This window comes from Rhineura floridana, chromosome 4 (genome assembly GCF_030035675.1).
Source record: "Rhineura floridana isolate rRhiFlo1 chromosome 4, rRhiFlo1.hap2, whole genome shotgun sequence".
Taxonomy (NCBI): domain Eukaryota; kingdom Metazoa; phylum Chordata; class Lepidosauria; order Squamata; family Rhineuridae; genus Rhineura; species Rhineura floridana.
Genome location: NC_084483.1, coordinates 57,840,371 through 57,854,445, shown reverse-complemented (window position 1 = coordinate 57,854,445; position 14,075 = coordinate 57,840,371). Strand labels below are relative to the sequence as shown.

Below are 14,075 nucleotides of genomic sequence, written 5' to 3'. Positions count from 1 at the left end.
TTAGAAGGTTTTGAAATGGCAGGTCTGAGATTAGATGATTCATGATTTTAAGCAAACTCTGAGTCACCTTAGTGTTGTTAGAACAGCACCCACTCAAGTAAAGAAGTTCCATTAACAATTTCACCAAAACTCAACACCTGCTCCAGTGACACATTAGTTGAACAGAAGTTGAAAGTAAAGTTCTATTTATGGTCATAGAATCTATTCACTAATAGGCAAAAAACCTTGCAGTTTAAGAATGTACCTATAGCCCACAGATATTTCTATCAAACTTTAAAAAGCAGGGAGTGGTGGCAACACCTGCCATTTCCAAAGATGGAGAATTATATTTTTGTATGTTTGTTGATGTTCTTCTTACTTTGCTTCTTTCCTGTGTTACTAATGTTTCTACAGAGAATCTAAACTAGAAAATTTTATTTCCCTCATTATTCATCCTACAAATCTGTGTCAAATTTATTTTTATTAATTTCAAAGCCTTTTTATTGGTAAATGTCATACGATGGTGAAGACAGCCTTTTGTATTTCAGATTGGAGGTTATGTTCTATTTCTCTTTTGGGTACATTAACAGTGGAATCTGAAATAGCAGTTTGATGTAAAATCAGAATGATTCCAATATGTTGCTACTTCAGCAATGACTCTAGCTTTTGGAAAACAGAGGATGCATGTTTTCAGCCTGCTATGTTTAAACCACTTCATTTAAGGAAAGGTGGGCATGGTCAATTAAAAACATAGAGCACACCTAGGATTTTCCTAGAATATGTTTCACCTCTCACAGTTTTATCTTGTGCAAATTGAGACACTCCTGAGGTCCAGTAGAGACTATTCTGCAGACGTCCGTGCCATTATTCCACAATTACGTTTGGAGTGTTTTTTAGTGTAAATTTTGCAAAGTGTTGCTGTACTTCACATATTCACAGAAATAGAAACAAAAGAAAATGATTTCCTATAGGAAACTTCACTAAAATTGCAAAGGAAATCTGACATATTTAAAATGACCATCTGAACTATATCAGCTGTCTTAATAATGTTGCTTCCTCCCTGCTAAAACAAGATCAGCACAGCACATGTCTTCTTTCTATTATTTGGGCTAATTGCAGGTGTTGCCACCACTCACCATACGCTCAGAAGCACGTTACCAAATTCTTCCAAACTACACAGGAAGTGGATTGGACTGTGAAAGACCAACCCAAATTGTGTTTGCATTTTGACAAATGTGTAGGGCAGTACAATATCTCAGAGAGGAGTTCAGGTCTCCTGGTTCATTCACTATAGCTGCCCAATTTCCCTGCATTTTAAAGTTTGATAGAAATATCTGTGGGCTATAGGTATTTTTAAACTGCAAGGTTTTTTGCCTGTTAGTGAATTTCCCTGCTTTTTAATAAGAAATGGGATCCTGTGCAAGTTTGCTGAGAATGGATTGATCATTTGCATGCTTATTGAATTCAGTGGGATTTACTCCCCTGCAATCATGCTTAGGATAGGTGCAACTGACCCCAGGGATGGGAAGGGGGGGAGGAGGGAGGCGAGGAAAGGCAGAGGGGAGGACTGGGATAGGAGCAGGCAGGAGGGGGAGGGGAGGAGAAGGACAGGTTGGATTATTTGCATGTTTATGAGTTCAGTGCGATTTACTCCCGTGCAGTCATGCTTAGGATAGGTAAAACTGACCGGGGGGGAGAGGGAGGGAGGGCTGGAGTGGGCAGGGGATGAGGAGGAAGAGGGGAGGAGGAAGGGAGAGGAGAGGGGAAAAGCATGTCTGATCATTTGCATGCTTATTGAGTTCAGTGGGATTTACTCCTATGCAATCATGGTTAGGATAGGAAAAACTGACCATGGGGGAGGAGGAGGGGGGAAGGAGCATATTGGTGGGGGCAAAGGAAGAGGGAGGGGAGGGGAAGTTTGATCATTTGCTTGCTTATAGAGTTCAATGGTATTTACTTCTGTGCAACCATGCTTAAGATAGGTAAAACTGACCATGGGGAGGAGGAAGGAGAGGGGGAGGGAGGAGCAAAGGAATGGGGAGGGAAGGGGCAAGAGGGAGGGGATAGGAGGGAGGAGAAGGGAGGGTGGGTTTGATCATTTGCATACTTTTTGAGTTTAATGGGATTTATTTCTGTGTAATCATGCTTGAAAATGGAAATGGACTGCCTTCAAGTCAACCGGACTTATAGCGACCCTTTGAATAGGGTTTTCATGGGCCCTGTTCACACGTTACAGTCAACGAGTGTACAGTCTGTGTACCTGGGTACACAAGTAGTTGGGCTGTACACTTGTACAGTTATTCACATGTAACATTCAACGAGTGTACAGTCTCCGTTATATACACATTTGCTGCCAGGGAAAGAAAATGGCACTTATTAAATGTGCCATTGAAGCAATTCCCTTTTACTGGCAACTGTTTCCTGTCAAGTGGTATATTAAATAGAAAGAGTTTTGGCAGAAACGGGAATGTAATTTTACTCTTTTCATTTTTCCTGCAGTTTCTTAAGTTTTTAAAATCAAAACACCAACTTTTTAAAAGAAAATACCAACCTGTAAATATCATAATTATAGTTATTAAAATATTGCATTTTTCACTGCCTGTTATTAGAGTGTGTATGGTTTTTGATGTAGGCTTTCATGGAACAATCCTATACATGTCTATACAGTCCTATAGAGATCAATAGGACTTATTCATAGATAAATCTGTGAAAGTGCAGACCTAAATATATCGAATATTTACATATGAAAATGTTTTGAGGAGGAGGGGGCTGCAACAAAAACAAGCTGCTTAAAAGATTATGAACTGAAACTATTCTTCCAACATGGTACACCTGATTTTTTCTTGAGGATATCATACATTTTAATACACAAAACTACACTCAAAATATAAATGTGGGAAAAATTATTGATCAATTGGGCTTTCCAGCCTACTGCTCCCACTGTAACATACTCTGTCCCCTGGAAAGCTTTCCTGGTATTTGGGAAACAGGAAATCTTGGGCTGTGGTTTTTATGGTTTTTCAGTGGAAATGTTTGTAGTTCAGTATCAAAAAGTGATCATCAGCATCTCTTTTTATGATCTATGTCAGTGGTTCCCATCCTTTATGAGTACAGGACCCCCTTTATACACTCAGAATTTTTTGTGACCCCCTCCCTCCAGGAAGGCAGCTTGGCTGCCAAGAAGGAAGGGGGAAAGCAGCCTTTCCTTGCAGCCTTGCTTCTTTTTGCTTCACAAAAAGCCCTCTCGTTCTGAGTAAGGGCGTCATCAGCAGTGGCAGTGTGAGGAGAGAGGAGTCAGTGGTAGTAATTCCCTCTTCTTTCTGGTAGCTCCACCTCAGCTTCCTTTGGTGTCTGCCATGTATTTTATAGGCAGATGCCTGCCTTTGGTGCACCTGAAAGATGCTCTAGCACTTCCGCAAAATTCCTCCCCTCTCATTTTGGAGCAAGGAGGAGGTGTCATCTGCAGCTGCAGTGGAGAGCAGACAGTGTCCAGGGAGTGAAGACTTTAAAAAAAATTACTGTTTGTGGCCCCCTCTGGATTACTTCGCGGCCCCCATGTTGGGAACCACTGATCTATGTCCTAATGTTTAGCTTTTGGATAGCACTTTAAATGCAGGGTGAGCAGAATGTAGATCAAAATCGGAGCTTGGAAAGTTACTTTTTTGAACTACAACTCCCATCAGCCCCAGCCAGCATGGCCACTGGATTGGGCTGATGGGAGTTGTAGTTCAAAAAAGGAACTTTTCCAAGCTCTGATCAAAATGCATTGCTGTATCCCACGATGACTCGCAGAAGATCAGTGAGGATTTCAGAATCCGGTTTCACAACGAAAACAAGAAAATGACCACCCCACCATTATACTGCTGAAAAGAAGAAAGTGGGGGATAATCAGTAGTGGATTTTTGTGTGGAATTTTGGAACTCAAAACAAATTCCTAGGCTAAGAATTATTTAACTCTAAGTGCATATATTTTGTGGCTTGCTCTGGTTGGCGGATCTTGGGTTTTTGTAATAATAATAATAAAAATAAAAATCAATACCAAAAATCTGAAGTCTAACTATCCTGATCTAGAGTATCAGATCCTGATCTAGTCTAACCATGAAGTCCAACCATCCTGATCTAGAGTATTTGCCACCCTGGGCTCCTGCTGGGAGGAAGGGCGGGATACAAATCAAGTGATAAATATATAAATAAAATATTACAACCCCACAAGGAAGGTTTGTGTTACCATAAAATCATGTGATGAAGCTACTTCTGACAGCAATTTCTAATGGAGGCAGCCATTATGCGTTTGACCATCAGGTGTGTCTAATTTTGATGCATGACACTTGACATAGAAGGTAAGAGCTGCACAGAGCTGAGCAAATCCACATTTTTTTCTTCTCAATTTCTGGATACACAGTAGAAAGGTGACATTGCTTTTTTTACAATGCCTTCTTTGGCAATGTTTCGAAGAGTCTTACCTCTGCTATTGTAGTTTCATTCTTGCAAGCACTCTTTTGAACCATGCTACAACAACCCTGCAAGATAGGCCTGTGCCCATACAAATGATTTAGTGCAGGGATGGCCAGAAGATAGACTGTAATCTATTGGTAGATTCCCTGGGAGATTTGTAGTCAATTGGCAAGTGATTCTGGTTTCCATTTGTTTAACAATAGCAACAAAAGGACACACACCCATTTTGATAAACATGCTTGGGATTATGTTGTTAAGATACAAGGGATAACTATTACCCAAAGTTTCTATTATTTATTGATAACTATCATTTCTGAGCAATGTGTTACCGAGCCATTAAGTTAGCCATTAAGCCTTCAAGATCATTGCTAGCACACAGAAGCTCCTCTCCACTTACCTGGGAGTAAGCCCCACTGAACTCTGTGGGATTTACTTCTGAGTAGACATTTTTAAAATTCAAATGTGAATTCTCCAAAGCTCTCTCCTCCACCCCCATTTTTTTCTCCGCCCTTTCCTTAAACTCACTCATTGCCAGCACACAGAAGCACTGCACTCAATGGGACTTAATTCTGAGTAGACTTTTAAAAATCGCAGTGAGTCCTTCAACGCTCCCACCCCCTTTTTTTTGCCTCTTTCCTTCCTTCAAGCTCATTCGTTGCTTCAGGCTGGTCACCTTTCCCTATTTCTTGCCCTTGCCTCCATTTCAGCCTTATTCCTCTTTCTTCTTTGTAAGTCTGTATCACTTTTGGAGACTTGCCCTTTACTATTGCCTTATATAGAGCATGTTTTCTTACAGAAAATAATGTGTATGTGCTCTACTAATCAGTTCATATGTGGGGCTGAATTGCAGTCAAATACTTACTGCATTTTAGGAAGTGTGAAAGTTGAACTCACCTGCCCACAGGAGCTGGTATATTCCCTTTAGTGTGTGAAAGGTTTTGTGCTTCAGAATCATAAAAAGATACATATGATGCAGGTGGGGAAGAGAGCGGGGGGGGGGAGCGGGGGGGCAGGGGGGGGAGCGGGGGGGGAAGGCAGGCAGGGGAGAGAACGTGGATGGGGCAGGGAGATTGAGCAATTGAGCGAGTGGGGAAGGCAAGTGGGGGCAGGGCGATTGAGCGAGTGGAAAAGGCAGGCAGGGGAGATAGTGGGGGTGGGGTAACACACACACACACACATCATCGTCACTCACCTCCACAGCTCTTCTCTCTCTCTCTCCGCTCCACGACCAATCTGGCTCTTTACCCTCCTCCCTCGTGCCTCTTAACACAGAGCATGAGGGAAGAGCAACGCTATGCAGAAGCCTAGTGTAAGGCACATGTCGGAGGGAAAGGAAAGAACTCCTGGGTTCAGCTGTGCTTGTGTGATGTTATCATCTACTGTAATGCATTTTTTAAATAAATTAATTAAAAATAAACCATGCCTTTTTTTTTTACTTTCAACCTACTGAAGATTAAGCTCTGTGTTTGGGGTAAGCTCAGGGATTTGATTAGAGATACTTTACAGTCATCTCTGATTTTTAATGAATTTCAACAGATTATGAGAACTCCTGAAGAAAAAAGTCCAAACTGCTTGTTTTTCTCTCTTCCATTTTTTCACTTTAACTTGTGAATTCTCCGTTGGGGGGGGGGTTGTGTATCACCAAGAAAACTTCCAGAGTTGTAGAGCAAGCAATTCTGAATCCAACAGTATAAGACTTGTAAGGTTTTGTTTTGAATTGGGACTATACAAAGCAACAGAAAGGGGTGAGGGGGTTATTTTAATTTAACATGGTAGAACGTGAAAAATCCCTCCTACCTATAGTATACAATCACTCACGTGGCTGTATAATACATTCAAACTGAGAAAATAGAATGTAGTTAGCAATTATAAAGAGCTGATGTCATCAAGCTAATATTAGATATTTTCATCTTTTGATGATCTCATGTACCCTGAGCAAGTGGTTAAAAGCCACAAATTGAATTTGGCTTATTTTGGGAATGTCTTACAGTGCAACCCAATACATGTCTACTCAGAAGTAAGCTCCATTGGCTTCAATGGGACCTACTTCCAGGTAAGTGTGTATTGGATAACAGCCTTAGCTTCTGATTTTCACCAATAAAAAGCTGGCCACACCACTGCTCAGTAAGTCAGTCTCTTAAACTGATTCCTTGAGTAACATAGCCATCAATTAACTATATATGGAAATGTTAAATATGCTTTAGGCTGCTATAGACACACTTACCAAAGAATAAGCCTCAGTGAACACGGGGACTTATGTCTGAATAGATATGGATAGGATTATGCCACACATCTTTTATTTTAAATTAGCCACCATGATGTAGTTGTATAGACTTACACTGTGTATGCTGCAATCCTATACCAATTTACTTGGAAATGACCCCACTGAACTCATAGAATTTATTTCTGAATAAACATGCATGAAATTGTGTTAAACATTTGTTTGCTAATTACTAATATATTAATTTTAATTGCCGCCTCTTATTTCTGATTTTTGAATTTAAGTGCACTGTCATTATAATTAGCTTCCTCTGCCCATTTGTATCAAGCTTAACGTCAGGTATCCTCCCTTCCAATCATTCTGATATGGTTATTAATATTTTGATGTTTTAGTAATATCACTAACTCCTAAATTGATCTGCATGGTTTGATTGCTGAGAGCCTTTGGGAGGCTTGCAATTGGAATCTTACACACTCTGAACCTAGGAAAGTGGGAAGTAACTGAAGATTCAAATCACTCAGCATTTGGGTGGTCCCCACTACTGGTCCTGCTGATGCTTCTGTCTCCTACATCTTCCATAGTGTACACCAGGGCTGGGGAACCTGTGGCCCTCCAGATGTTGATGAACTACATCAGCCCCAACAAGTATGGCCAATGGGCAGGGATGATAGGAGTTGTAGTTTAGCAACATCTGGATGGCCAAAGGCTCCCCTCCTGGTGTACACCATTATACACCACCTAATTGGCCTTTCCGTCCTGATCTTAATGTTCCTTTGGGCTCTCCCCAATTCTTTTTGGCCTATAAAAGGGAAGAATAAAAGAGCAATAATTAGTTCAACCTATTATAACAAACATACACGGAAAAACTATGAGTTCAAGCATTTTGGGAGTTGGAAAGCCCTTGTACAGTAGGGCCTTGCTTTACGGCACTTCACTTTACAGCGCTTCACTAATGTGGCGGTCTCAGTTAGATGCAATTAGACTAAAGCCCCACTCATACAGTGCTTGTTACGGGCGTCGCACACTATTCTATTCAATGTGTTCCTCTTTTCAGTGGTTTTCACTTTACAGCGGGGGTCCGGAAGGTAACGCGCCGAATGAGTGGGGCCTTATTGTACTTTATGTTTCTAGATTGTACCATTATGTTCAAGTGGGCTCCGCATCACCACACATGCCAAAACCTAGCTTAGCTTCTCCCTGACATACTGCTTTTCTACATGCAGGAAGTTTTTTTTTTTATTGTGAGGACAAAAAAATAAAAATAAAATATGTGATTCCCCTTCCTAAGTTCGATGTGGGAAACCCTCTGTTCAATGTTGAAAGGCAAAACTTTACACAAGAATGGGAGTTGCTGTTATTGCACAGATGTGTGGTTCTTTAAAAATGGCAGCACAGAGGGTGGTGCTGTTAGGATAGCAACTAGAAGCTAAGATGGCGATGTTTTCGGCTGTATCGGACGTAACTGCGGGGTGGTTCTTCTTTAGCGTTGCTTTGGTGGTAGGTGGCTACAACACTTTGTTTTCCTCCCGATTCGCTCTGTCTTTCCCTTCTCACTGTCCACATTTTACGAAGACACTTGCTTCCCACTTCCCATTCCTGATTATGGATGCATACAAAACAGTGATTGAAGCTGCAATCCCAGGCACACGTGAAGTCAGTCCCACTGAAGTTAAATTGGAGAATACATAGGATTACGCTGCGAGATTACATAAATAGGCAATTAGTCTGGATTAAGTAATACTGTAAACGGCATGATACTGTAGAGTCGTGTCCCCCCCCCCCATTTCAGACAAGGTTATATTTCTCAAAAACGCTGTCTTTGCTTATTATCAAGGCTGCTATCCTATGCAAATTTACCCTGCCGGGCTTACTCGGGAGGAAACACGTGTACGATTGCGCTCTTGGTAACTAACTGATTAGAGCTCTTCTACATTTCGCAGCCTATGGATATGAAGCATGGATGTTGGCGCATTGCTTCAGGCTTGCTTCCGCGTAAACTTGCATAACTAGAATTAACTGAAGTGCTCTCAGTATTTGAAGGTTTCTGTAATTTATTTTTTAAACCGCCAGAGAGGCTATTTTAACCGTTGAGATTTCCTGCGACCCTTTCGACTTCCACTAAAATCTTAAAGGGGCTTCCGCCCTTCTTCAGTGTCGACTCAGAGCCAAGCCAGAATGTGAGACAGCACCTAATCAAGATAGGAACAGTCAGAATCCCACGCAGCAAAGTAACTTGGAGAACCTTGTTACGCTCGTTTCTACTTCGTTTTCATTGGGCTCCTTAGGCAACGACGGCAGCCAATCGTGACTCTTCAAGTCCTTTGTGAGTCATTTGGCGCAGGATGTTGTTTAGTGGCTCCTATGGTAACGGCCCTTGTTTTGCCCCGCCCCTTTCCATTCTGTTAGCTCTTCCCCTGGAGGCGGCAGTGCTGTTGTTGTTCGTTTCAGTGTTGTTGCCGGAAGTTAAGATGGCAGCTTTTACCGCCGAGACGGACCTGGTCACGGGCTGGTGCCTCTTCGGCCTCGCTTTATTGGTAGGAGGCGACAGCCACGACTCTGTTTCCTCTTTTCCTAGGCTGGGTCAAGCCAAGTAGCTTCTTTACCTTATTTTCTTTCTTTCTCTCCTTCTCCCCCCCCCATCTTTTACTGAGCCAGTAGGCGTCTGCTCCTCATTTAGAGAGCGGGCCAGAGACCTGATCGACCCCGCTTAAAGGGCTTCATTCAGTTAAGAGTGGGGTGGGATTATAAGGCACGTTCGGTAGTATGTATACTCGGAAGTAAGCTGCACTGCGTTCTATGAGGTTTACTCTAGAGGTAATTTGCACAGGATTGTAGCCCTAGGTGCTGAGGGTGTGTAAGAGATGCTGCAAGCCTATCTGTATTTCTTTAGAAATAAAATAATATCCACGGAGTTCGAGTGGGGCTTTTTTCTCGTAAACGAGTACAGGTGTGTAGAAGGGAGAGAAACAGAAAAGAGCTAGACTTAAGAACATAAGAAGTGTCCTGCTAGATCAGGCCAGTGCCCCATCTAGTCCAGCATCCTGTTTACACATTGGCCAACCAGATCCTGTGGGAAGCCCCCAAGCAGGATAAGAGCAGTCTCTCCTCCTGCAGTTTCCAACAACTGGTATTCAGAAACATACTGCCTCTGACCATGGAGGGAGAGCATATAGCTATTTGGCTAGTAGACAAGTTTTCTTTTGTTTTAATATTGTTTTCTCTTGGCCTTATTTTCCTATGTGTGGGGAAAGTGTGTGTGTGTTTTCCTGTGAGTTTCCCAATTAAGACTAGCTTGTCATTAAAATGTAGGTGAATTGATTGACCCTCAGCATCCTTCAGTGATCCTGTCAAACACTCAGGACGTTTGAGCTAGACGAGGGGCCGCCTTGTGATGTAGGGCTTACCTGAAATTGCATGGAATACAGTGGCATTAGAACAATACTGCTTGGGGCTGCATGCAGTAAATAATGCATTGCAGTTAAAAGTTTGACATAGCCCTCTGCTCTGGTGTGCTAGTTTACAATATGAACAGAGTTTTAGTATTGGGGTATCTGTATGATCTCTCCGCGACTGCAGTCATGAAGTGCTACTGTCCAGAATTCTACTACATGAGTGTACCACCATGAAAATTTATGTTGTAAGCTTTTGAGTGGAGAGATCTGTATTTCCTTCCCCTCTCCTGTTTAAGTACGAGATATATTGATGGTACAAAATTAATTACTCCCTACCTTAGCTTTAGTGAGGGGGTGGGGAACTGATGAATGACCTCACTCTATTACTTAAGTCCTTCGTACATCACATATTCATGTATGTACATTGAAGATATATAAATCCAAGCGGAATACCATACCTTGGCTCCATACTTTCCATTGCTAATACAATCTAGAATTCTCACTCTGCTCTTCAGAATGCATCTAATGGCTTTTTATTGCCAAAGCCCTTTGCAGATGTTCGTCTCTGCAGATGTATGTTGGGTGGACATATCAGAATTACACTGGCCATCCCAGGACATTGGTGTGGCAAGCATCCACATATAACACTCTTATTTCTGCAAATGTAATTATGTATGTTCCCACGACTGGAGCCTACAAGCAGTGGAATGTACATGCAGAATTCCTGTGTGGATGTGTAGAGGTGTGTGTATATGAGAGAGGGAGGCAGCAATTTTTGACGAGTCTGTAATTAGTTGACAGGCTGAGAGACCTTCACAATGACTTTTGGGAGCCAGAACTTTGTTTGGGGCTTCTGACCTGTCAGTTTTCTTTTATGACTGGGGCAAAGGACCTGCAGTATTAAGGCATCTCATGACTAAAATGGTTGAATTCTGGACATAAAGAGCAAGGATGAGAGCCAGTCTGGTGTAGTGGATGGTGTTGGACTGGGGACGAGGGAGAGCTGACCTCATTCCTCACTCATCCTGAAGTTTATTAGGCACCCTTGAGCAACTGATGATTGTTGCATCACAGGCTTGTTAACAATGGGATAACACCACATAAGCCACTCTGCACTCCTGTATATTGTATCATTTTTGGATGGGAATGTACTTAATTGTTTATACATTCGCAAATGTATTTAGAGTTCAGGGTAGCCTGTATGTGCGTTATCTCACTGTTAACAATCCTGTTATAAGACACTATCTTGTAGCAAATGGGGAACTTGCTGCTACAACATAAAATAGAGCCCATGTATATTAAGAGATAATAGTAAGAACTGGCAAATCATATTACAATTCAGTTAAGAAGTTGCTTAAATTAGAGGCTTAATAGCATTTAAAAAGTTGGATCTGTACTTCAAATAATTATTATGTAATTGTATAACCCACTCCTGCAAACTAAAAATCTTGTTATGAGGATGAAACTCTGGCCTGGCAAAAGGGAAAATCAAAACATGAGCACAACTAAAAATCAGGCTATAGAGAGCAGATGCCTTTGCATGGACTTTGTTTTTGTGTTGAGAAATAAGACTATTTTAAGACTGTGAAGTCTTTCACCTGGTTGCAGTAACTTATCTGTATTTTTTAGGTTATCCTGGCATTCTGCTGGGTTTATGTCCGCAAGTACCAGAGCAGACGAGAAAGTGAAGTAATTTCTACTATAACATCTATTTTTGCTCTTGCAATAGCACTTATTACATCAGCACTCTTACCAGTGGACATTTTTTTGGTTTCTTATGTGAAGAACCAAAATGGGACCTTTAAGGTATGTATTGATTACCGTTTCCTGCTATTGGTGCCATTTTTTAAAACAAAAGTAGTGTATGTTTCTTCATATCTTTGTGAAATTAAAATACTAAATCAAGCCATCAAAATATATTCAAGTGAGCTGCAATCATAAACACACACTGTAGGAAGTAAGCCCCATGAAAAGTGAGACTGATTTCTGAGACGAACAGAATTAGTTTGTTGACTCAATAATAATAAGCCTGTTAATGGCTTCTTCATTTTTATGGCAGTACTAAATAATTTCTTAGCAGCTTCTGATCTTCAGAACAAATGCACAAAGAGCTTGGTTTGATTCCAGCAAAGTTGGATTTCATGTGGTTGTAGGGTGTAAATGAGTAACAGTGTATACTTCAGTTTGGATTGAAGGAAGCCTATACTACAGTTTGGATTAAAGGAACTGTGGACTTGCAAGAGGATAGTGAGAGCAAGGGAGATGAGGGAAAGTGGAAGGGGGCGTGGCTGTGGCAGGGAGTGGACCCTGCACCTCTGAATTTGCCACTGCACTGCTGTGTGTGGGCTTGTAGGGAACTCCTGATCTCCTAACCATAGCAGATTGAGGAGTGTTATATCTGAACTAGGCCTACATGTCAAATAGCACAAAGCAGGAGTTCCCACCAGTGGCCCCATGAGCTTCCTTCAGGTGGTCTGTGCTGTGTCTGTGGATTTGTGGTTGAAGGTGTCACATCCCTCACATTAAATATATTGATTTTTAGTTGTATTTTAATTATTTCTTATATTTCTTATATCGCATATTACTGTATTATACAGCCACAAAAGTGGCTGTATACTATAGCCAGCGTGGATTTTTCACATTCCGCCCCTTTCCATTCTGATGCTTCCCATAAGCTCATTTCAAAACAAAACCTTACAAAACCTATAGTCCTGAACTCAGAAACACTTGCTTCTGTAAATTTTCATGGTGATACACAGGACAGTCAGAGAGAATCGACAGTTCAAAGTCGAAAAAGGGAGGAAAAAAAACCCAGACCCCTTTTGGACTTTTTTCTCTGAGAGTTCTCATAATCTGTTGAAATTCATTAAAAATGAGCCATGTTCACAGAGTACCTGTAATCCTGTTACTGACCTTCATCTTCTGCAGTTTAAAAGTTAAAAAAATGTCTGGCTGATTTTTAATTAAAGAAATTTTGGCTTGAACTGAATGATAATGTCAGGCATACTCAGTAAGAACCAACTGTCAGTGTTCCAAAAGCCAGACTCACAGCACCTGGGGTTGGCTAATCAGGGGGCTACACCCACACCAGACTTTGATTTCACTTGAGACAGTCATGGCTTCCCCCAAAGAATCCTGGGAAGTGTAGTTTGTGAAGGGTGCTGAGAAGAGACTCCTATTCCACTGACAGAGCTCCAGTGGCCAGAGTGGTTTAACAGTCAGCCACTCTGATTGAAGGTCTGTGAGGGGAACAGGGCGTCTCCTAGCAACTCTCAGAACCCTTCACGAACTACACTGACCAAGATTCTTTGGGTGAAGTCATGACTTTCTAAAGTGAAATAACAGTCTGGTGTGGATGTGGTTAGGGACAGCTTTGGTTTAAATTTGGGTGGGAGGCTACATGTGCCTGCTGTAGAATAAAAAGGTGGGGGAAACGCTGAAAACCAATGACACTGTTCACAATGTTTTCCTTTTGGAAAGGAAAGGGGCTTCCCCTCTGCACAGTGCCCACCCACCCAATCTCCCCCCCTTCCTCCCCTCCCCCTCTTCCTCTCCATGGTCAGTTTTACCTATCTTCAGCATGATTGCATAGGAGTAAATACCACTGAACTCAGTAAGCATGCCTATGAATAAACCTCCCCTCACCCTTCCTTTGCCCGTCCCCCTCCAATCCCCTCCTTCTCCCTTCCCCTCCTTCTCCCTTCCCCTCTTTCTGCTCTGCTCTTCCCTCCCTTTCTTCTTCCCTCTCCTCTCCTCCCCCGTCCCCCACCCCCATGGTCAGTTTTACCTATCCTAACCATGATTGCATAGGAGTAAATTCCATTGAACTCAATAAACATGTAAATGATCAGACCTGTCTTTCTCCTCCTTCCCCTTTCCTGTCCCTTCCCCCTCCCCTCTTTCATTCTTCCCCCTCCCCTGCCCACTCCAGCTCTCCCTCCCTCACCCCCCCCGGTCAGTTTTACCTATCCTAAGCACGAATGCACGGGAGTAAACCCCACTGAACTCAATAAACATGCAAATGATCA

The 14,075-nt window shown here is 42.1% G+C and overlaps 1 protein-coding gene across 5 annotated transcripts in view; it reads left to right on the top strand.

The window, feature by feature from the left end:
• The first annotated feature begins 8,053 nt into the window (after positions 1 to 8,053).
• Positions 8,054 to 14,075, top strand: part of LMBRD1 (LMBR1 domain containing 1) — an 85,251-nt gene continuing 79,229 nt past the window's right edge. Inside the window, exons 1-2 of one of the 5 annotated variants that reach the window (XM_061623071.1) lie at positions 8,054 to 8,152; positions 11,677 to 11,853. In XM_061623071.1, the coding sequence (XP_061479055.1) occupies positions 8,087 to 8,152; positions 11,677 to 11,853 (243 nt within the window). In that variant the 5' untranslated portion in view covers positions 8,054 to 8,086. Of the gene's footprint in view, positions 8,153 to 9,049; positions 9,190 to 11,676; positions 11,854 to 14,075 lie in introns of those variants that run through there. The other 4 variants (XM_061623072.1, XM_061623070.1, XM_061623075.1 and 1 more) reach the window with 4 other exon arrangements.